This window comes from Oryctolagus cuniculus, chromosome 8, assembly GCF_051225735.1.
Source record: "Oryctolagus cuniculus isolate XC-2025 breed Fujian yellow rabbit chromosome 8, ASM5122573v1, whole genome shotgun sequence".
In the NCBI taxonomy this organism is placed as follows: domain Eukaryota; kingdom Metazoa; phylum Chordata; class Mammalia; order Lagomorpha; family Leporidae; genus Oryctolagus; species Oryctolagus cuniculus.
This window is the reverse complement of record NC_142874.1, coordinates 86,962,002-86,987,374: the sequence shown is the minus strand read 5'-3', so window position 1 is coordinate 86,987,374 and position 25,373 is coordinate 86,962,002. Positions and strand designations below refer to the sequence as shown.

General features: G+C 42.5%; 1 protein-coding gene across 2 annotated transcripts in view; it reads right to left on the bottom strand.

The window, feature by feature from the left end:
• PAPSS1 (3'-phosphoadenosine 5'-phosphosulfate synthase 1) overlaps positions 1-25,373 on the bottom strand; it is a 109,247-nt gene that overhangs the window by 53,537 nt on the left and 30,337 nt on the right. For both annotated transcript variants that reach the window (NM_001082172.1, XM_051819267.3), the window contains 2 exon segments: positions 17,225-17,343; positions 22,945-23,083. In NM_001082172.1, the coding sequence (NP_001075641.1) occupies positions 17,225-17,343; positions 22,945-23,083 (258 nt within the window).

Here is a 25,373-nt window from a genome sequence, read left to right as displayed (position 1 = left end):
AGGTTACTCTCTCTTCCCAACACTTACCAATGCCATGATCAACATTCTAGAAGGGTCACAAGAAAGCACCCATTAACCAATCTGTTCTTCTTTGTTGGCTGCCACAGCGCAATTTTATCTGGTCTCCTAAACCTTAGATGCAGCTTGCAAACCCTCAGTACATAGTCCACTCTTTTTTTTTTTTTTTTGACAGGCAGAGTGGACAGTGAGAGAGAGAGACAGAGAGAAAGGTCTTCCTTTGCCGTTGGTTCACCCTCCAATGGCCGCCGCGGCCAGCGCGTTGCGGCCGGCGTACAGCGCTGATCTGATGGCAGGAGCCAGGTACTTCTCCTGGTCTCCCATGGGGTGCAGGGCCCAAGGACTTGGGCCATCCTCCACTGCACTCCCTGGCCACAGCAGAGAGCTGGCCTGGAAGAGGGGCAACCGGGACAGAATCCGGCGCCCCGACCGGGACTAGAACCCGGTGTGCCGTCGCTGCAAGGCGGAGGATCAGCCTAGTGAGCCGCGGCACCGGCTCACAGTCCACTCTAATACACACCTACCTGCACCCTGGAGCTGCCCCCAGTGGAAGGACCAGGTGATAGAAGGTGCAGACAGGTGCAGAACTCTGTTCTGAAGGGACATTTAAAGAAAGGATTGCAAACTCACAATCATTTCCACATATCCATTTCCTTCTAATCATATTTTAAGTTGAAAAACAAATATACAAATAATTTGTAAGCAAATCTATGTATCTTCAGAATAACTTGCTTGAACATTAAAGAGTAATATCTATGCTATGAGCCCAATCAAATTGTTAAAAGGATTTGTGCTCTTTCATGAATGCATCTTTTAGTAATGTGCTGCTTTTTTTGTATTAACATGGGACTTATAATCTTTTTTTTCAAAAATGGGAAATCTTTTCATTTTTGAGTCAAAAAGTATTTTTTCATTACAAGTACATCACAAAATTCTTTTTAAAAAAAAAACATTTTTATTTATTTATGTGAGAGGTAGATCTGCTGATTCACTCCCCAAATGGCCACACCAGCCAGAGCTAAACCAATCAAAGCCAGGAGCCAGGAGCTTCATCTGGGTCTACCACGTGAGTGCAGAGGCCCAAGCACTTGGGCAATTGTCTACTGCTTTCCCAGGCCACAGCAGAAAGCTGGATTGAAAAAGAAGCAGCCTGGACTCAAATCAGCACCCATAAAGGATTCCGGCACTGTAGGCGGAGGCTTAGCCCACTATGCCACAGCGCTGGCCTCCAATTCTTCCATTTTCAAAGTTCATTTCCAGCTTATTTTACTTACTTTACTTTACTTTACTTTACTTTACTTTACTTTACTTTACTTTACTTTACTTTACTTTACTTTATTTGAAAGGCAGAGTGACAGGAAGAGAAAGGAAGAGAGATCTTCCATCTTCTGGTTCACTCCCCAATGGCTGCAACAGCCAAGGGCTGGGTCAGTCCAAAGTCAGAAACCAGGAACTCCATCTGGGCCTCCTACATGGGTAGCAGGAACTCAAGGAATGGAAGCCACTGGCCACTGCTTCCTAAGTGCATTAGCAGGAAGCTGGATCAGAAGTAGTGTATCTGCAACTCCAGCCAGGCACCCAATATAGAATGTGGGCATGCCAGGGGCAGCTTAACTTGCACTGTAATGCTTACCCCTCCAGCAGTGAGTGTGAGCTTCCTAACTTAAACACAAAACTGTTCTTATGCCTGACCAACACCAAATAAATGTTCAAGAGGTGACTCCTGTTTTTCCCCTCTAAAAAGACACATAAAACAAACATTTCTGGAACAAATGCAAACATAGCATAAATCAAGAGGCCTATGGAGCACCTGCTCAATGGAATGGAAGTAAGTCCATGTAGATTCTACATGCAGAGCAAAAAGGACTGGAACACTCTTAGAAATCAAAAAGGAATCTTAAAAAAAAAAAATCAGACACAGTTTCTAGTACAATCGAATGACAAATCTTCTTGGTTTCCACAACCAACAGTAAATATCCAAAAGGGGCAAAACCACCTCAAATGAAGACAAGATATCTAGACAATGGAATGTGAAGTCCCTGTCACAGGAGCTATTCATTCTCCTTGGAACTCATTATCTCCACAGACACAGCAATTAGAAACAATGTGTTCTTCAACTTGTTCATATAAAACCCTTTACTTTAAAACAAAAACGGATCACAACCCAGGCCAGGAGGAAGTCTGTACACAGGTGGCTCCATAATCACCCGACACTGAAGGATGGTAGGGTCAGCAAAAAATTCACACTCTTCTGTTAATGAGGTGTGAATTTGATAAGTCTAGAAACATTCAATAGTTGTGCATTTTTAAATGTTAAGTTAAATTTTTTAATGTAACATGGGTATCCCAAGCTAGTTTTTAAATTTTCACTTATTTCTTTGCATTTTATTTCAAAAGGTAGAGAAACAGAGATAGTCTCTCTTCCGGTTCACTCCCCAAATGCCTGCAACAGCCAGGGATGAGACAAGCAGAAGCCAGGAGCCTCGAACTCCATCCACGTCTCCCCCACGGGTGACAAGGACCCAAGTACTTGGGCTATCAGTACTGTCCCCCAGGGTGTACATTAGCAGGAAGCTGAATGAGAAGCATGGCTGCCAGGCTCTTCAATACAGGACACAGGTATTCCAAGCAGCACCTTAACCACTGTGCCAAATGCCCACCCATCCCTAACCTGTAATTTTGGTTGGTTGATTGACACAGGCTAAGATCTAACTTAAGACATTTCCAAGTTCTTACCTGGAAACTTGGCAGTCAGCACAAACAATTACTGCATGAAAACTGTAGCCCATACTTGTCTTTTCATTTAATCTTCATAAAGCACTCTGAACGTGTTAATAAACAGAGTGATTCCACATTTAAAATTTTCCTTTGAGTATTTTCCGTACTTTTTCCTTGAGCCAAATCTGCTCAACAGATTTGAACACCAGGGCTCATTCATATTTTTATGTAACTACTAAATTTCTATTATCTAAACTACACACATCTAAAGCACGAACACTAAACGACATTCTGGCAACACTTTAAAACTGGGCTGCAAAGACTGCTTTTTATGTGCAGTATAAAATCCATTTAGAGCACTAAACCACCATTTTTTAAAAAGACAAACCTTTAAATAATTTATAGCACTAGTAAATCTAGAATTCCTGGTAGATTTAAAAACAGCATTTAAAATATCACTTTAGATTAAAACCAGCGGCAAGAAGCCTACTTCCTTAAGTCATAACAAGCCAAGTTAAAATGCAATACTAGCAGGCCATCTAGTGACCATTCAAGGATTAGGATAAAATTAAATTAAAAATCTTCATTATTTGCTAGTGTCTTCTGTGAAAGTACTTTAAAAAGCTTATGGAAAAATGGAATTAAAAGGTAAGTTTATTTTGGTCCAAATATATTTTAAAATCCATAAATATGTGGCATAAGAAGTCCAATCACTCACTCATTACTTAAAATTTGGGTTTTAGGAGGTAAGTAAATCAGAATTCATCTGGCAAAATATGCCTCAGCTTTCCAAAGTATGAAAGTTATCAGAATCAAAACAGAAATTGTGTCAAGCACTAATGAAAAATGAACAAAAGTAGGAGGCCCATGAAGCAGTTCTCACGCACATGTGTCTGATGACAAGAACTACCACAAGATTCTGCAAGAATCACAACCTTACACCAAAAATACTTCTGACAAAGATATCTACCCACCAATTTCCTGTGCAACCTTAAAACCAAAGATAATGGTCATGAAACAGCTTGTGTAGGGGCCAGACTGTGGCATAGCGGTCTATGCCTGTAGCAACACCGGTTCATATCCTGGCTGCTCCTCTTCTTATCTAGCTCCCTGCTAATGGCCAGGGAAAGCAGTGGAAGTGCTTGGGCCCCTGCACTTATGTGGGAGACCCAGAGCAAGCTCCTGGCTCCTGGCTCCTGGCTTCGGATCACCCCAGCTCTGGCCATTGCAACAATCTGGGGAGTGAATTAGCAGATGGAAGACCTGTGTCTCCTTCTCTCTGTAACTCTGTCTTTCAAATAAATAAATCTTTCAAAAAAATAAAAATAAAAAACAGCTTGTGTAACCCTCCTCATTGTACCTCCCTGCATATGTAGTTTACGATGGTAAGTGAACTCCCATTACAATGTTCATTCTCAAACACAGATCTTTGAAGAGCTCTCCCTATCTGTTACATTAGGTTGACAAAGGTAATTAGAAAACCTACACACACTGTTCTCATTTCACACTCAGCAAGCAGGCATGGTGGTGAGTGGGGAGAGGGCATCTTTACACAGCAGATATGGTTTGTCTCCAAATTGTTCCTGTGCTGCAGGTTTGGTTCCCAGTGTGGGTGGTGATGAGGTGGGGGACCTTTAAGAGGTGGAGCCTAGTGGAAGGCAGTTGGGTCATGAAGGCACTGCCCTAAGAACAGATCAATGCTGCTCTCAGGAACTGAGTTAGTTCTAATGAGAGAGGGTTGTTTGCCTCCACTGGAGGCAGTGATGTGGATCATGGGGCTCAGCTGCCAATTGCAATCCCACATCCAATGCCAGGTCAGGTCGCAGCTGCTCCATTCAGATTCAGGTTGCTGCTCATGCTCCTGGTACAGCAGCAGGAAATGGCCCCAGAATTTGGGCCCCTGCCACTCACTTGAGAAACCCAGATACAGTTCTTGGCTCCTGGCTTTCACCTGGCCCAGTACTGGGGGTTATGGCCATTTGGGAAGTGAACCAGCAAATGGAAGACCCTCCCACACCCCTGCCTGTCAATCTCCTTTTCAAATAAATAAATAAATCTTTACAAAAAAAAAAAAAGTGAGTCCGATATCAGTGCTAGGCCCCTTATGGCTGGGCCATTTCCCTTTCTGTTTTCTCTGCCATGCTGTGGTGTAGTCATGGCAGGAGGGAGTCCTGCCCCAGACGCTGAGAACAGATGGGCTACCTGATCTTGGACTTTCTTTTTTTTTTTTTTAACTTTTATTTAATGAATATAAATTTCCAAAGTACAGCTTATGGATTACAATGGCTTCCCCCCCATAACGTCCCTCCCACCCGCAACCCTCCCCTTTCCCACTCCCTCTCCCCTTCCATTCACATCAAGAGTCATTTTCAATTCTCTTTATATACAGAAGATCAGTTTAGCATACATTAAGTAAAGATTTCAACAGTTTGCTCCCACACAGAAACATAAAGTGAAAAATACTGTTTGAGTACCAGTTATAGCATTAAAGCTCAATGTACAGCACACTAAGGACAAGGATCCTACATGAGGAGTAAGTGCACAGTGACTCCTGTTGTTGACTTAACAAATTGACACTCTTGTTTATGGCATCAGTAATCACCCTAGGCTCTTGTCATGAGCTGCCAAGGCTATGGAAGCCCCCTGAGTTCACTGACTCTGATCATATTTAGACAAGGCCATGGTCAAAGATCTTGGACTTTCAACCTCCAAAACTGTGAGCTAAATACACCTCCTTTCTTTTTAAAGTGCCCAGTGTCAGGGATTCTGCTAGAGCAGGGGTGGGAACCCTTCATCTGCCAAGAGCATCTAGATAATAATAGCATCATTTTCAGGGCAAATAAAATTATCAAGTAAAAAATTAGCCTACTATAGATATATTGACTTTCTTCTTTTTTTCCCTTTATTTTATTTGTTTATTTCCCCTCCCTCCCAAAGAAACATTTTATTTAAGGAAAACAGACTACATTCATTTCATAAGTACAACTTTAGGAATACAGTGATTCTTCCCACCATACTCACCCTCCTATCCACACTCCCACCCCTCCACTTCCTCCCTCTCCAATTCCCAGTTGCATTCTCCACTAAGATCTATTTTAGATTAACTTTATATACAGAAGATTAACTCCATACTAAGTAAAGAGTTCAACAAGTTGCAAGAAAAAGAATTAAACAAACAAAAAACTGTTCCTCAACAGTCGAGACAAGGGCTGTTCAAAATCACTGCATCTTGAAGTTAATCTCACTTTTTTTTTTTTTTGAGAAACTTAATTATCTTTAGAGAAACACCCAAGAATGATACATCCTTTGAGAGCACTTATGCATAATTATAATAGAACTCTTTAAGGACAGAGGTCCTGCATGGAGAGTTAGTACATAGTGACTCTTGTTATAATTTAACAATTAACACTCCTATGTATGACATCAGTGATCACCCAAGACTCTTGACATGAGCTGCCTAGGCTATGGAAGCCTTTTGAATCCACAGACTCATCAGTATTTGAACAAGGCCATAGAAAAGCAGAAGTTCTCTCCTCCCTTCAGAGAAAAGTACCTCCTTCTTTGAGGAACACATCTTTCCACTGGGATTTCACCCACTGAGGTCCTTCATGCAGGACATTTTTTGCCACTGTGTTTTGGCTTCCCATGCCTGAAATGGCCAGACCGGAATGTCTTAAGGGCTGATTCTGAGGTCAGAGTGCTATTTAAAGCTTTTGCCATTCTATGAGTCTGTTGTGTGGACTGCTTCCCATGTTGCAGAATTCCCTCCTTTTTAATTCTATCTATTATTATTACCAGACCCTTAATCCTATCCATATGATCACTTTAACACTTAAAATGGTATTTTTAACCAACCAGCATAAGGGGATTTAGGGTCCTAGGGTAAGTTTTTAAACTGTACCCTTAGAAGTAAGTCCATAAGAATGTATGCAGAACTACACAGCTTTACAATTACAAATGTCATATACTTCATAATTACAACTTTAGGAACATGGTGATTCTTCCCACAGTGCTCCCCCACCCAAACTCCCAACCCTCTTCCTCCTCCCTCTCTTATTCTCACTCTTATTTTTTACTAGGACCTATTTTCAATTGACTTTATACACATATGTTAAGTAAAGAGCTCAACAAATAGTATAAAAAAAAAAAAACTGTTCCTCAACAGTCAAGGAAAGGGCTGCTAAAGTTGCTGCTTCGCAAAGTGTCAATTTCACTTCTAAAGATTGCCTTTGAGGTATTCTGTTAGCTAACATAGGTCAGAGAGAACATGTGGTATTTGTCCTTTTGGGACTGGCTTATTTCACTAAGTATGATATTTTCCAGATTCATCCATTTTGTTGTAAATGACTGGATTTGTTTTTTTTTTTCCTTTTATTGCTGTGTAGTATTCCATAATGTATATATCCCATAATTTCTTTTAACCTGTCTTGACTTGACAGGCATTTGGATTGATTCCATGTCCTACTGTGAATTGAGATGTAATAAACATAGGGGTGAGGATAACTCTTTCATATGCTGATTTCATTTCCCTTAGGTAAATTCCCAAGAGTGGGATGGCGGGGTCATATGGTAGGTCTATATTTAGATTTCTGAGATCTCCATACTGTCTTCCACAGTGGCTATACCAGTTTACATTCCTATCAACAGTGGATCAAAGTACCATTTCCCCTATATCCTCGCCAGCATTTGTTGTTTGTTGATTTCTGTATGAAAGCCATTCTTACTGGGGTGAGGTGAAACCTCATTGTGGTTTTAATTTGCATTTCCCTGAAAGCTAGTGATCCTGAACATTTTTTCATCTGTCTATTGGCCATTTGGATTTCTTTTTTTGAAAAATGTGTTTAAGTCCTTTGCCTATTTCTTCAATGGGTTGTTTATTTTGTCGTTGTTAAGTTCCTTGATCTCTTTGTATATTCTGGTTATTAATCCTTTATCAGTTGCATTGTTTTCAAATAATTTCTCCCATTCTGTTGGTTGCCTCTTCACCTTGCTGAGTGTTTCTGTTGCAATACAGAAGTTTCTCAATTTGATGTAATGCCTTTTGTTAATTTTGGCTTTGACTGCTTATGACTCTGGGGTCTTTTCCAAAAAATCTTTGCCTATGACAATGCCTTGGTTTCCCCAATGTTCTCTAATAATTTGATGGTGTCAGGTCATAGATTTAGGGTTCTAATCCATTTTGAATGGATTTTGTGTACTTCTGCATGTGAAGATCCAGTTTTCTCAGCACCATTTGTTGAAGCCATTGTCCTTGCTCCAGGAATTGATTTTAGCTCCTTGGTCAATGATAAGTTGGTTGTAGATGCATGGGTTCATTTCTGGCATTTGTATTCTGTTCCACTGGTCTATCCATCTGTTTTGTACCAGTACCAGGCTGTTTTGATTATAATTGCCCTGTAGTATTCTTGAAATCTGTTATTGTGATGCCACCAGCTTTGTTTTCATTGTATAAAAAAGAGTGTTTTAGCTATGTGGGGTCACCTGTGCTTCCACTGAATTTCATGATCATTTTTTCTAGATATGAGAACGTCCTTGGTATTTTGATTGGTATTGATTGAACTTGTAAAATGCTTTTGGTATTATGGAATTTTGATAATATTGATTCTTCCAATGTATGAACATGGAAGATGTTTCCATTTTTTGTATCTTCTAATTTTTTTCTTTAATGCTTTGTAATTCTCATTTTAGAGATCTTTGACATCCTTGGTTAAATTTATTCCAAGGTATTTGATTGTTTTTGTAGCTATTATGAATGGGACTGATCTTAGAAGTTCTTTCTCAGCCATGGTATGTGTATGCAAAGGCTATTGATTTTTGTGTACTGATTTTATATCCTGCTACTTTACCAAACTCTTCTATGAATTCCAATAGTCTCTCGGTGGACTCTTTTGGATCCCCTATATATATAATCATATAAATCTGCAAATAGAGATAGTCTGACTTCCTCCTTCCCAATTTGTATCCCTTTGATTTCTTTTTTTTTTAACTTTTATTTAATGAATATAAATTTCCAAAGTACAGAATATGGATTACAATGGCTTCCCCCCCATAACGTCCCTCCCACCCGCAACCCTCCCCTTTCCCACTCCCTCTCCCCTTCCATTCACATCAAGATTCATTTTTGATTCTCTTTATATACAGAAGATCAGTTTAGCATACATTAAGTAAAGATTTCAACAGTTTGCTCCCACACAGAAACATAAAGTGAAAAATACTGTTTGAGTACCAGTTATAGCATTAAAGCTCAATGTACAGCACACTAAGGACAAAGATCTTACATGAGGAGTAAGTACACAGTGACTCCTGTTGTTGACTTAACAAATTGACACTCTTGTTTATGGCATCAGTAATCACCCTAGGCTCTTGTCATGAGCTGCCAAGGCTATGGAAGCCCCCTGAGTTCACTGACTCTGATCATATTTAGACAAGGCCATGGTCAAAGTGGAAGTTCTCTGCTCCCTTCAGAGAAAGGTACCTCCTTCTTTGATGACCCATTCTTTCCACTGGGATCTCTCTCGTGGAGATCTTTCATTTCATTTAGGTTTTTTTTTTTCCCCCCGGAGTGTCTTGGCTTTCCATGCCTGAAATACTCTCATGGGCTTTTTAGCCGGATCTGAATGCCTTAAGGGCTGATTCTGAGGCCAGAGTGCTGTTTAGGACATCTACCATTCTAAGGGTCTGCTGTGTATCTCACTTCCCATGTTGGATCATTCTCTCCCTTTTTGATTCTATCAGCTAGTATTTGCAGACACTATTCTTGTTTGTGTGATCCCTTTGGTTCTTAGTCCTATCATTATGATCAATTGTGAACAGAAATTGATCACTGGGACTAGTGAGATGGCATTGGTACATGCCACCTTGATGGGATTGAATTCGAATCCCCTGGTATGTTTCTAACTCTACCGTTTGAGGTAAGTCAGCTTGAGCATGTCCCGAATTGCACATCTCTTCCCTCTCTTATTCCCACTCATATTTAACAGCGATTTCTGTTTTTGCCCAATGGCTCTGGCTAAAACTTTTGGGACTATATTGAATAGCAATGGTGAAAGTGGGCATCCTTGTCTGGTTCCATATCTATATGGGAATGCGTCCAACTTTTCCCTATTCAATAGGATGCAGACTGTGGGTTTGTCATAAATGCCTTGATTGTGTTGAGGAATGTTCCTGCTATACCCGATTTGCTTAAAGTTTTCATCATGAAAGAGTGTTGTATTTTATCAAATGCTTTCTCTGCATCTATTGAGATAATCATATGATATCTGCTCTTCAGTTGGTTAATGTGATCTATCACATTGACTGGCAAACATTAAATCATCCCTTTATACCAGGGATAAATCCCACTAAGTCCTGGTGAATGATCTTTCTGATGTGTTGTTGGACTCTATTGATTAGAATTTTGTTGAGGATCTTTGCATCTATTTTCATCAGGGATACTGGTTTGTAGTTTTCTTTCTCTGTTGCATTTTTTTCAGGTTTAGGAATGAAGATGATGCTGGCTTCATAGAAAGAATTTAGGAGGATTCCCTCCATTCCAACCATTTTGAACAGCTAGAGAACAACTGGAGTTAGTTATTCTTTAAATGCTGATACAGAATTCAGCAGTAAAGCAATCCAGTCCTGGGCTTTTCTTTGTTAGGATTACCTTTACTACTGATTCAATTTTCTTCTTGGTTATCTTGGGTCTAAGTTTTCTATTTCTTCATGGCTCAATTTAGGTAGACTCTATGTGTCCAGGAATCTATCCTTACCTTCTAGGTTTCCCAGTTATTGTCATACAGCTCTTTGTAGTAATTTCTGATGATTCTTTTTATTTCGCTGTGTCTGTTGTTACATTTCCTTTTTCATCTCTAATTTTATTGATTTAGGTCTTCTCTCTCTCTCCTTTTTTTTTTTTTTTGTTAGTTGGGCCATTGGTGCATCAATTTTAATTTTTTCAAAAAAAAAAGTTCTTCATTGTGCTGATGTTTTGTATCACTTTTTTGGATTCAATTTTGTTGATTTCTTCTCAAGTTTTAATTATTTCTTTTCTCCTACTAGTTTTGGGTTTGGTTTGCTGTTGTTTTTCTACATCCTTGAGATGCACTGATAGCTCACTTATTTTGTGCTTTTCCAATTTCTTGATGTAGGCACCAATTGCTATAAACTTTCCTCTTAACACTGCTTCTGCTGTATCCCTTAAGTTTTGATATATTGTATTGTCATCTTCATTTCTTTCTAGAAATTTTTTGATTTCTCTTTTGATTTCTTCTATGATCCACTGTTAATTCAGGAGCATTTTGTTCAGTCTCCATGTGTTTATATGCTCTAGAGATTCCTGAGTTGCTGACTTCCAACTTCATTGCATTGTGGTCCAAGAAGATGTATGGTATGATTTCAGTTTCTTTTAATTTGCTGAGACTTGCTTTATGGCCTAGCATGTGGTCTATCCTAGAGAAAGTTCCAGGCACTGCTGAGAAGAATGTATATTCTACAACTGTAGGATGAAAAGTTCTGTAGATATCTGTTTGGCCCATTTGGTCTACAGTGTCGATTAACTCTGTTGTTTCCTTGCTGTAAGCAGATTCCCCAGCAATGTTCCAGGGATCCAGGGAGCCCTGAGCATGTGAAGCCTCCCACAGTAACTGCTCAAAGTCCCAGCCACACCCTGAGCCTTCCCACACAGCCTCAGTGTTTTCAAAGCCACAAAGATTCAGTGTTTTCACAGTCCTAGTGCACAAGCCTCCCACAGTCATGAGCACATAGCACCCCCATCAGTTCTCCCCACTACTCAAGAGTCTCTGCTCAGCTGGTTGCTGCTACGTTTGTCCAAAATGGCACCCACTCTCTATCAGCTTGTTACAGGATGCCACTGCAGGGTGATCGGGGACAGAGAAACATGCCCCCCTCCTTTTTATTTTTCTAGTTTGGCAGGTACACTCCCCCGTAGGGCTCCAAGCCGGATTCCCTCCAGGCTTTTCCTGCAGCTTTATTGCCAGTGGCTTGGGCAGCTGCAGTCTGGTCTCAACTCTCTTCAAAGCTGGTGTGGAGGCTGTCAACTGCTGAGGTCCTGATTTGTGCGTGTCCACACCCACCACGTAGGTCTCCCACTAATTTGCATGAAGTTTCCTCTGCCATTTGTCCCTAACTCTTCCCAGAGACTGCATTCTCTCCACTTTTTTTTTAAACTATCTTCCCCTAGACTCGAGTGGTAAGCTCCCTCCCTACTCTGCCATCTTAATCCAATCTGATTTATTGACTTTCAAGTCCCACCTGTGGTTGCCTTGGCAAGGCCAGACCAAACAATGTTCTTCACCCATGCTACAGAAACACAAAACAAACCAAGACCCACTTTAAACATTCAGTATTTTATCAGTATTTAGTATTTTATCAGTATTTTAAAAATATTAAATTTCTGGAAAGTCAGTGAAATGTCTATTCCTCTCCATTTCTTAATCCTAACTATACTTACGCAACAACTGATGAAGAAATGCCAAAGCAGGTCAGAGAGAAAATTCACACCTCAGAAATAAACTAGAGGGGCCAGCGCTCTGGCACAGTGGGTTAATGCCCTGGCCTGAAGCGCCAGCATCTTATATGGGCGCTGATTCGGGACCTGGCTGCTCCACTTCCAATCCAGCTCTCTGCTATGGCCTGGGAAAGCAGTAGAGGATGGCCCAAGTGCTTGGGCCCCTGCACCCATGTGGGAGACCCAGAAGAAGCTCCTGGCTCTGGGCTTCGGAACAGCGCAGCTCCGGCCATTGCGGCCAATTGGGAAGTGAAAACCAGCAGATGGAAGACCTCTCTCTTTCTGCCTCTCCTCTCTTTGTGTAACTCTGACTTTCAAGTAAATAAATAAATCTGTAAAAAAAAAAAAAAGTACAAATGGGAATAATTTAGATATTAGTAAAGGCAGTGTAATAGAAAGATGAATGTGGGCTGCAGAATCAATCAAACCTGTGTTCAAATCTAACACTACCCAGCATGAAGTATTCTGAGACAACCAATGTCACCCCCCAGAAAGCTGTTTCCTAATCAGTAAAGTGAGAATAACTATAATTATTTCTCAGCAATTTAACACAAATTATATGCAACAATGCTGGGGCCAGTGTTGTGGTGCAGCAGATTAAGCTGCTGCCTGATGACATTGTGACATAATAGGTAAAACTGTCACCTGAGACTCCAGCATCCCATATCAGCACTCATTCGAGTCCCAACTACTCCACTTCCAATCCAGCTCCCTGCTAATGTGCCTGGGAGAGTAGCAGAAGTTGGCCCAAGTGCTTGAGCCCCTGGCACCCACATGGGAGACCCAGTTGGAAGGCAGGCCATTGTTGTCATTTGAGGAGTGAACCAACATATCTCTTTCTTTTCTTTCCCTCCCTCCCTCCCTCTGTAACTCTGCTTTTCAAATAAATAAGTAAACCTTTAAAAAAAAATATATAGCAATGCTGTGAAGTACCTAACACAGGGGCTAGCATAGTAAGAGTTCAAGTAATGAGAGTTATTGATGAGGTATCCATCTTTGCACATGGCATTCTCTTTCAGCATGCAAAACTCTCTTCTTACACACAAGGCTGGTTGATGTAGGACCTCTAATCTTCACATCCCCACTCAACACACACACACATTATAAAGCCATGCAGGTTTGGTTACTATGTTTTTCCATAAAGCACAATTACACTCAACACAGTCATCCTCTTCACCTCCCAATCTATATTTAGGCTCTACTATGAGCTATCAAATAAACCACCTTTGGGAAAGAGAAAATGTTTTTGTGATGAAAATGAAGTTAAATGGCATTTACTACCCCTAAAAAGAAGGAGTTTGGTATGGAAAGTGCACACTACCCCACATCACCTTGCTATGATGGTGCAGCGGGCTAACACTCTCCTAGTATCACCAACTATGAGCTTTGACTTCAACATCAGGTGTTTGGTATTCACTGGATTCTCCATACACCATATCACCCACATGAAGTCCAAATTAGTAAGAAAATAAATCAAAAGAGAATAAATACCGAAACAGTATGTGCTTCTTCCTTCAATTGTATTTTTAAATGCTACACCATATTATAAAATAAAATGAATTAATGAATTTCTATATAGTCAATTGAATTTATACCCCAAAAATTACCTAATGGTGATATGGAAAAAACAATTAAGGTCCACAAGGCAGGAAATTTTATTATTCAATTTGCCACCATATCCTCACAGTGCTGAAAACTGTCTGCTACATAAGGCACTAAGTATTTATTAAATTAACTAACATGACTGACCAATTACATTGGAAAAATCCTCACATACTTCACATATATCCAATGGAAAGTGAAGTCATTTTTTTAGGAAAGTGTATAAGTGTAACATTTTCCCTCCAAAGGAGGGTGGCACCAAAATAAAGCAATTGCATTAAGGAAACATTTGTATTTCTTCTTTTGTCTCTACTCTGCTTTAGAATTAAAAAAAAGTAACTTTTCAAAAGAAAATGTCTGTCTTAAACTGATATAGACTCAATCACATCACACTTAATATATAATGAGAACAGTCATGAAAAGCCAAAGCCAGAGGAAGATGCAATGACTCTGAGAAGCTAGGGGCAGAATCCAACATACGTATGAGCAAGCTTCTTCACTTCTTTAAAACTTTGTAAGTTCACTATGTAAATAAAATTAGACCACAGATAGAAAGTACTCAGCAAAAAGACCACTAGGAAAACTACCAGGGCAAATCAAGGGAGTGGCAGTTGGAAGCCACATTAGGGGGAAAAAAATGGTCAAAAGGCCACTCTGTACCAGATTCTAATAATCAGAACACACTGCTATACAATACATGAAGTCCTACATTTATGTACCTTACATTTATGGATCTTTGTCACAAGCACTCACTAAATGCTAATCTCTTATTTTATTCCTCTTTTTCAAACCTTGAATGAAATGGTCCAATCATCAGATTGTGTAAAAGACAAAATAAAGACTAATAACTAAGCCGGCGCCGCAGCTCAAAAGGCTAATCCTCCACCTTGCAGCGCCGGCACACCGGGTTCTAGTCCCGGTCGGGGCGCCGGATTCTGTCCCGGTTGCCCCTCTTCCAGGCCAGCTCTCTGCTATGGCCAGGGAGTGCAGTGGAGGATGGCCCAAGTCCTTGGGCCCTGCACCCCATGGGAGACCAGGAGGGGCACCTGGCTCCTGCCTTTGGATCAGCGCAGTGCGCCGGCCGCAGCAGCCATTGTAGGGGTGAACCAACGGCAAAGGAAGACCTTTCTCTCTGTCTCTCTCTCTCTCACTGTCCACTCTGCCTGTCAAAAAAGAAAAAAAAAAAAGACTAATAACTAATCAACAGAAGGGCATTTAGTACAGTCATTAGTGAAGAGCAAACAATTCAGAAGAAGGCTTTAATTAGGGCTCCTGAAATTAAGGCAAACAGTAGCACAGAAAAAAGAAGAAGAAGAAAGAAAGGAAAAGAAAATACTCCGTGGAATATATAAGGAAAATAAATAACAAATTATGTCACTTGGAATCAAACTATGAAGAATCCTAAACACTATTTACCTTGATTCTATAAACAACACAAACATCAATAAATGTTTCAGAATGAAAACAGGAGATGCTTAGACTAGACAGTAGAAGAAGGCTTCTACTCAGTATGTTAGAATAAAAGGCACACAGAACTGGAGGTATGGTAACCAGTTAAAAGAAAATCAACTTAAAATTATACAGTGGCATTTATTTCAATTCTTAACCATTAGGAAAAGAAAAACCAACAAGCAAAATCTGTACTACAGACACCACTATAGTCTATATGGTCATTTCACAGAATTATGGTTAAAAACCAATTTAATTAGGTTTGCAATGTGGTATCCTAAAAACTGGAACATGTGAGGGACAGAAAACTCACCCCCAAATTTCCCAGGCTCAGAACCCAAGGAACGTAGAGAAAAACCCACCCAACCACAACACTCAGAGGCATAGGCCCCACCTAAGACGGCAGCTGGACCAGGGAAACAAGAACCAGCCCCTCCCCGCCCCCCCAACCCCACCCCCACCCCAGGAGCCTAACACTAATAAATAAGTAACCACAGTTTCTGCTGAGAGAGGAGCAAGGCATGGAGACAGATGCGTTTTGTAGTTCAGGTATTCGAGGAATGCTGAAAGGTGAGGGCAGAGCAGGAACACTGAGAAATCACGCCCCACCCACCCAAAGCGCCTGGTGGCAGAAGGTTCAAGGTAGCACCTTCTGAAGAAGGTAGCACAAGGCAGAACCACTCACAACTGAAGCAATTTCAAACACGTGGTACAACAAGAGTAACTACAAATAAGGACACTCAAATCCAGCTAGTTTCTGATCAAATTAAGTCAGCCTGCTACAGTGACAGAGTGACAGGACAGACATCTCCACTGTGCACACAGACACAATGTGCAGCACTCAGTAAAGCACTAAAAGGGGCCAACACTGTGGCACAGTGGAGTAAGCTACCACTTTGCGACATGTATCAGATGGCATCCCATATTGGCAGAGTGCCAGTTCAAGCCCCTGCTGCTCCACTTCCAATCCAGTCTCCTGCTAATGCACCTGGGAAGGCAGAGGAAGAACTGGGCTCCTGCCATTCAAGTGGAGACCAGGATGGAGTTCTTGGTTCCTGGCTTGGGCCTGGCCCAAACCCGGCTGTTGCAGCCATAAGAAGACACCCTCCACCCCCTACCCACCATGTCACTCTGCCTTTCAAATAAATAATCTTTTATAAAAATTACCAAAAAAATAAGAAAAACACTCACTCAAGAGATACACCAGTCTAAAACACCAGAATCAGAAATAACCCAGAATGTTAAACCATGAGGCAAAACTTTAAAATAACCATGATTTAACATGCTAAAGGATCTAGTAGAAAAGTAGACATGGAGCCAGCGCTGTGGCACAGCAGGCAAAGCCACCACCTGCGATGCTGGCACCCGAAATGTGCACCAGTTCGGGTCTCAGCCGCTCCACTGCCAATCTAGCTCCTTGCTAATGTGCCTAGGAAAGCAGTGGGGGCTGGCCCACATACATGGGCCTCTGCACCCATATGGGGAGATCTGGAAGAAGCTCCTGGCTCCTGGCTTCAAGCTGTGTCTCTAAAATCTAGCCATCATGTCATCACAAAAGAATGTGGGCACTCTCAAAATGCCTCAGAGAAGTTAAGTGCACTGTGTAGCTCACCTTGAAAAGCATAAACTTAGAGGGCTGAATAACTGTGTGAGATTTTCCTCCATCATATATTTATGTGGTAAAACTACTAATCGCAGACTGACTCCCATGCCTCCTGACATGTACATTAACTGGGATGTTTTATATATGGTACATACACGGCATCTACCACAACACCAAACACAGTCATATATACACACGCACAGAGATAGCTAGCTATTGGCACTGTGAAGAATTTCAAATACAAATACCATTGGATATCAGCCACCCTTGTTGGAGAGGGAAGTCTGAGATATAATTTTCTGGTTTTTGCTACTTTCACTTTCTCTTACCCGTTCCTGTAGAAGTTCCACAACTTGCTGGACGCAGTCATTGACATCACAGGAGTCTGTTTTTAGCACCAATTCAGGGGCTTCCGGTTTTTCATATTCAGAATCAATCCCAGTGAAACCTGTAAAAGTACCAGAATATAGAGGAGGGTGAGAATTAAAATCGGTTTCTTTCTTTGGTGCAAGACTAGGCTGAAATGACTGTTTCTGATAGCCCCTCTAAGCTCAGGGTTGTAATATGAGACTTCTTGGGAGATATGTAATCAGTAATCCAACTTGATACTTCTTCAAACATGTGCATTTTTCACGGGAGTTGGGTTCAAGAAGGTTGCCACAAACATCAAGTTAGCGAACACCAAATCACTTCTTCAGCAGAAGACAAGATCAGGTTCCTGCCAGTCTCTGTCACAACATTTTTGTCAGCTGATCAATTCTTTCATTTTGTTTTATGTGTGCTTCTGTTTACAAACACAGTCCTTAACAAATATTATTGATTCGTCTACACTGAACTCACAGACAGCAGCACTGAAACTCCCACCTAGCTGAAGCTTATGCAATATATTTTCCCCGTAAGGCGTGCCACAGCCTCCTTGTACTCACAAATAGTGAACAGTACTGTCAGCCCCAAGGGTTATTTAAATAGGAAAATCACACACACACACACACACACACACACCCCACTAAATCATTTGCATCAAGCGCATCATTTATAGTAAGGGTTCTTTAAACAGGAGAATCACACACACAAAGAAACCCACAGCACTAAATCATCTGCATCAAGCACACCGCTCACAGCATGAGGCTGAAACAAGTAGGCCTAGAGTTGCCTTCCTGTCAGCTGGGTACAGGTATATCAGGTGACTCCTTCACCACTCTGCTCCTGTCTGCGCATGACCACAAAACTGCCACGAGTATCACTTAAGGGTTACAAATAAACTTTACCAAGGAAGTAAAGTCATAAATACGGGCGCTACAAATGCAGCTCCATGTACTTCCGTCACCTTTCTCTTTTTTCTCTTACTTTACTGCTGGTAAAGAAATGATGAATTAACACCAGGGGATCCTGAACACCTGTTTCCCCACAGGAATACAGGTCATCCATGGTTAGTCTAGGGAGGGAGGGAGGGGAGGAAGGAGGGAAGGAGGGAAGGAGGGAAGGAGGGAAGGAACGGAGGAAGGAGGGAAGGAATGGAGGAAGGAAGGAAGGAAGGAAGGAAGGAAGGAAGGAAGGAAGGAAGGAAGGAAGGAAGGAGGGAGGGAGGGAGGGAGGGAGGGAGGGAGGGAGGGAGGGAGGGAGGGAGGGAGGGAGGGAGGGAGGGAGGGAGGGAGGGAAGGAGGAGAGGGAGGGGAGGGAGGGAGGGAACGAACGAACTTAACAAAGCTTTTATCTCTTACGGCAAAAACTGACACTAACTCAATCTGTCCATTACATTCACAATGATTATCCATGGCCAAACTGAACCTCTGCAGGGGACTTGTGCCATTAGATATCAAGTGTTAAGGCAAGACCAATTAACTGTTATGAACTCAAGCAAAACACAAGAAAGGAGGGTAAGCCTGTTACATCACAAAATAGATAATACATCCAATATAATCAACCACTATTTTGATTTCTCCTATTGTATGGGCATTACCATGTAACTCCCCAAAAAAGAACATAAGATCTAACATTTCCCCAAAGTAGGCCAGGTGGGCTAGATAGATAGGCTACACATATCCTATACCTCTGATGTTACCCTCACAAATAAGGCCTGGTTGCCTTGGAAAACTTATGTCATTCTCTGGTTTGAACAGTGAATATGAATTTTAAATAATTACTATTTGGAAGTGAAGTTGGCAAAATAGTTCTAAAACACACATGCATACAAGTCTATAGCCCAATTAATCTCATTCTTTTTCTTTTGCATATTTTTAAGCCTGGAGTCCAGAACCCAAAAAGGAATTTCTGTATATTCAATATTCCCAACAGTATTTAGCAATGGATCACAATAAAATAGCTGGGGGAGGTGAGGTGGGAGAGGGTGGGGAGGGGATGATTCTGGCTAGACCCCTAGTGGCTAAGGTCTGACTCTCAAATGTGGCTATACACTGGAGTTGCCAGGGCCCAGGCCCATGAGATGCTGATTCCACTGGCCTGGAGACAGCCATGCTCCCAAGGTGAGGCTGATGTGCAGCCAAGTTTGAGAACCACTGGGTTAGAGGACCTGGCTCAACATTTTAGAGGTCCAGGAGTTCTCCCCATGGCTAATTTACCCCATAAACCTGGGGTGGGGAGCCTTTTCTCAGCCAAGAGCCATTTGGATATTTATATGATCAACTTTAAAATTACCCGGCTATAGATTTATTGAATATTGAGTCCCAGCTGTGATTGCTTTGGCAGGACAAGACCAAATGAGCTCAGGGAGCTTATACAGCCCACAGGCCAAACAGTCCCCACCCCAACAAAACAGTTATCATAAAAGTGCACTGCGAGAAAAAACACTCAGATTTGATAGTAGTTAAGTAATAATCATGAAATACTCTAGGTATCAGAGTGGCTGATACTGGGATATATTTACTGTCCAATAGCCCGAGATCTCCTGGATTATACAAACTTCTCTGTCCTTGAATGTCTGCCATGAGGGATCTGAAATAACACAGCCAGGGAACTTGTTAATAAGCACCATTTTGACAACCAGCCAATGATTTCTTTGAAAAATAAATACTCTACAATCAGAAACTCTAGCATTGTGGCAAACCTAAAAGAAATCAGTGTGCATACACATTTCATCACCATCCACTCGGGGGCTGCTGTCAATCCTCGGGAAGGTTAACACAAACACACCCCCAGTTCACAGAGTACAAGCTGTATGGGGCTCCAGGCATTTGGGCTGTAGTCTTATTCACTGTTGCATCCCCAGCACCAAGCATACATGTCACAAATAGATAGCACTGATCAGTGTGTTGAATTCCACTCCCATTCCACCTCTTCACCCAGCCCACAAGCATTTACTACCCGTGTGGCAGGCACTGCACGCTGGGCCACACTCCGTGCTACCGTTTAAAGTCACAAAAACATTCAAGGTATTGTCTCTGTTCACAGGTACCTTACTCCAGCCAGGCAGACAAACCTACCCTACCTCACCAGTACACCCTTGCAAACACAACAGAACCAACTGCAATTAAAATAAGTAAAAGATTTAGGTATTAGGGTCCTAGATATCCCATTCTGCTTTTCTGTCCCAAATCTCTATACAAAAAGAAGGAAGGAAGGAAGGAAGGAAGGAAGGAAGGAAGGAAGGAAGGAAGGAAGGAAGGAAGGAAGGAAGGAAGGAAGGAAGGAAGGAAGGAAGGAAGGAAGGAAGGAAGGAAGGAAGGAAGGAAGGAAGGAAGGAAGGAAGGAAGGAAGGAAGGAAGGAAGGAAGGAAGGAAGGAAGGAAGGAAGGAAGGAAGGAAGGAAGGAAGGAAGGAAGGAAGGAAGGAAGGAAGGAAGGAAGGAAGGAAGGAAGGAAGGAAGGAAGGAAGGAAGGAAGGAAGGAAGGAAGGAAGGAAGGAAGGAAGGAAGGAAGGAAGGAAGGAAGGAAGGAAGGAAGGAAGGAAGGAAGGAAGGAAGGAAGGAAGGAAGGAAGGAAGGAAGGAAGGAAGGAAGGAAGGAAGGAAGGAAGGAAGGAAGGAAGGAAGGAAGGAAGGAAAGAAGGAAAGAAGGAAAGAAGGAAAGAAGGAAAGAAGGAAAGAAGGAAAGAAGGAAAGAAGGAAAGAAGGAAAGAAGGAAAGAAGGAAAGAAGGAAAGAAGGAAAGAAGGAAAGAAAGAAGGAAAGAAGGAAAGAAAGAAAGAAAAACTGTCCAGGGGCTGGTGCTGTGGCAGAGCAGGTTAATCCTCTGCCTGCGGCACTGGCATCCTATATAGGTGCTGGTTCTAGTCCTGACTGTTCCTCTTCCAATCCAGCTCTCTGCTGTGGCCTGGGAAAGCAGTAGAAGATAGCCTAAGTGCTTGGGCCCCTGCACCCACATGGGATATCGGGAAGAAGCACCTGGCTCCTGGCTTCAGATCGGCGCAGCTCTGGCCATTGTGGCTATCTGGGGAGTGAACCAACGGACGGAAGCACTTTCTCTGTTTCTGTTTCTCCCTCTCACTGTCTGTAACTCTCTCTCTCAAATAAATAAGTAAAATCTTTAAAAAAAAAAAAAAAAAACCTGTCCATTAATACAGAACGATACATAGTTATAGAGCTAACTTGGTTTTTCTCCTACTGTCATAAATCATTCCAGTCAGGCTGCCTGTTCTTTCTGGGTGAGAAAAGTGCCAGCTTACTGGGCAAAAAGGATGACAGGTGAGCAGTGGCCCTCATCCAGGCCCTGAGCCTCCATGGTGGCACGAGCAGGTGTCAGCCTTGCCCACGGAACTGGGGAACTGGGGACTTGCCCCAATGGCTAAAGCACCCCCAGGTCCAAATACAAAAGAACAGAGAATAAAAAGCATTTCCCTGCCTGACCTACCCTTTCCTCTTCAAAGCCAGAAACTGAATACCAAAATCTAGAATCCAGAGTGCCTGAGAATTCCCGTGACAGTCCTGGCAATCACACCTCCTGTTGGGAAGGCAAACAAAGCTACTGACTCTTAAACAATGAGCACTGAGTGGCCTATCTTTGATTTTTGTTTTGAATGCCAGCACTGTCAAAGGATCCTGCAAGATCAATAATACAACTAGTCTCAAAGGCAACAACAGAGATGGGCTCTAATTTCCTCCCTCAGTGTTCACCTCTCCACCACAGTTCAAACTCTGGGAGCAGACCAGAAAACCTGAAATGCAAGCCATGTACATACTTTGATGGAATCAGTGGTACGTTAATTCAATCTAATTCAACAATTGTGCATGGGATGAAGAAGAGACCATTCCACACTCTACACCATAAATAAGAAGGAGACATTACCCTTGCCATCAAGATGCTTGTCATGCAGGCATTTTTCCTAATAGCTATGGGGTTCCCTCCGTCCCACTGGAATAGCAAGCAGAAGTGGTAGCAGCTGGTGACTGATAACTGCTAGGTACCTGATCCATGTGTAGGAGCACCTAGTAGGTTTTCGCCAACCCTGAATCCCTTAGGAGTAAGGTTCTAATAGGGTCAATAGCACTCCCTTAGTGTACAGTGCCAGGTACTATCGCTAAGACTGTGAGACAGAATAGTGTAATAAGACTGAATTCTCTCCTCAACAAGCTCCAAGTTGTTTAAACACTCTTGCCTCTTAGAAAAGATTATCAGTCCCACATATAGGAAGATAAATATCTAAGGAAAGACAAGTTGCAAAAAAAAAAAAAAAAGAAAAAAATATATATAACTGCTATGACATGAACAAGACTTGGCTCCCAAACTCACACAGCTGTTAAACCCCAAAGTCATAAGTGAAAGGTACTCAGAGGGTGGAAAAGGCCAGATCCTGGTGTATAGGAGGTAGGGCCTAGTGGGAGGCCCGCAGCTCACGGGGCTATGCCCTCAGAGGAGGGCTGATTACAGAACTCAGCTGGGCCCAGCCACACTCTGCTCCCCAGCTCACCCCGTGACCCTTCCTCCACCACACTCCGCCATGGCCATCCTCCAGTCTCACCGCACAGCTGAACCCATGGTGCCCACCTGACCTCGGGCTGTGAACTTCCAAAATGATGGGCCAAAATAAAGCTCTTCCTTCCAAAGCAGCCGTGTAAGGCATTTAGTAAAAGCGACAAAACATTGGCTAATACACTTGCCTTTAATTTCTCCTGCCCGGGCTTTTTTGTAGAGACCTTTCACATCCCTCTGTTCACAAACATGCAGAGGAGCATCAACGAATACTTCGAAAAAAGGTAAGCTCGCACCTTCATGGATCTGTCTCGCGTTGTTGCGATCCTGCAGGGAGAGACGTGCACAATAAAAACGAGACCACACACATCAAATGGACTCTACTAACATGACGGGAAAGTAAAAGTGCTTTCCACTTGAGCTAGTGGAAAATACATTACACACAATTTAACTTTCACTTTTAAATGCCTTGTAGAAACTGAAAAAAATTAGGGAAACCCAAGAAATTATTAACACCCACTCATCGTAACAATTTTAAAAGGCATAGCATTCTACAGACTCAGAATATTAGGAGACAGGAAGAAAACAATGGACGTTTCCCTTAAAGCAGGGGTGGGGAATGTCCAGCCCCCATGGCCTGTGAAATCATTTGGGAATGGCAGGAAGGACTTGAACTTCAATAAATCCATAGCAGGCTAATTTTTAAGTTGATCATTGTGTATGGCTGCGAATGATGTTATAAATATCCAAATGGCCCTTTGCAGAAAAAGGGTTCCGCAGACCTGCCTAAACCCTAGGGGAACCTGGCCAAAGTCCAGCTGGAATGCAGGTGGCAAAGGCCACTCTCTAATGCCTCACTCAACCTCAGCCTCGGCTGCCAGGAAAGCAATTTCATAGAGCAGATCCTTTCAGAACCCTGCGGCTGGTCCACTCCCTCACCAAGTGATGCCCCGGGCCACTTCTCCTTGTGAGCATTCCCGCACAGCTCCTTTGTAGTAGCACCACTACATCGCGGAGCCCCTACTCTCCACCCTCTCCTCTGAACATGGGTTCCTTCGTATGTCAACCTGGTCTTTCTAGGCTTAACTACAACCTGGGTCCCTGGATGATGCCGCTCATCTTCTCACTCTCCAGGGCAAGCTCCACACTCACACTCCATGTACCAAAGTGTGGGGCCAACTTAGAAAGCTGGACCCTGCAACGTCCACCATTCCTTCCCCACACTGTACGGCCCCTCTGACCACACGTGCCTGCTTCCACTCTGACCGCATGACCACAGTTCCTATTTATTATTTATTTATTTGTGAGAGGCAGTGAGTGAAAAACTAAAAGCCAGTGCTCTCATCCTCTGGTTCACTCCCCAAATGCCTGCAACAGCCAGCACTGGGCCAGGCCAAAGCCAGGAGCTACCAACTCAATGCAGATCTCCCACAGAGGTGGGAGGGACTGAACTTCCTGAGCCAACACCTGCTGCATCCCAGGATATGCATTAGCAGAAAGCTGGAATGGAGAACACAGCCAACAACTTGGACCCAGGCACTCTGATACAAAATGAAGGCATTTTAACTAACAGGCCAAAAGCCCACCTCCACATTTCCTACAGGATAGGTTTTGTGGCTCAACAGTTTAAGCTGCTGGTTTAAGTCCCTGCTACTCCACTTTCGTCCAGCTCCCTACTAATACATCCTGGGAGGCAGAGGATGGTGGTGCAAGTATTTGGGTTCTACAGGGAGAGACCTGGATGGAGTTCTGGGTTCCTAATTTGGTCTGGCCCAGCCTTGGCTCTGCAGGCACTAGGGAATGAACTAGCAAATGGAATCTCTCTCTCTCTCAATCTCTCTCTCTCTCTCTCTCTCTCTCTCGCATTGTCATTCAAGTAAATGAAAATAAATTAACATGAAAAAAATAATAAATAGAGGCACCGTGGCATAGTGGGTAAAGCTGCTACCTGCAGTGCTGGCACCCCATATGGGCGCAGGTTTAAGTCCTGGCTGCTCCATTTCCAATCCAGCTCTGCTATGGCCTGGGAAAGCAGTAGAAGATGGCCCAAGTCCTTGGGCTCCTGCGCCCATGTGAGAGACCCGGAAGAAGTTCCTGGCTCCTGATCAGTGCATCTCTGGCCATTGCAGCATTTGGGGGGTGAACCAGCAGGTAAGAGACCTCTGTGTGTGTGTGTGTGTGTGTGTCCGCCTCTCTGCAACTCTGCCTTTCAAATAAATCTTTAAATAATAATAATAATAATAAATTTAAAAAAAAAAAAAAACAGAAAATAAACATAAAAGAGAGACTGCCTGGGAATGAAAGCTCTCAGTCTCCTCTCTGCCATACAAATGCATGTACCTCCTAAGAATCTTGTTTTCTCTTCACATTTTCTAAATCCCTTCCCCTTTTGTGTCTTCTTACAGCATCTTGTTCAACTCATTCCCCCTACTTCATCTGAAATCTTCAGCCTTCTCTCTCTGATGGCTTTTTTCCAGCAACAAACAAGTGCAACTCTCTCTCACCTATTCCAAAAAAAAAAAAAGAAAAAGAAAAAGAACTAACTAGCCACCCAAAAACCTTCCCTCCTTCTCAGGGTTTAAAATACCAGGACTGTGCTGTTATCACACCACTGCCT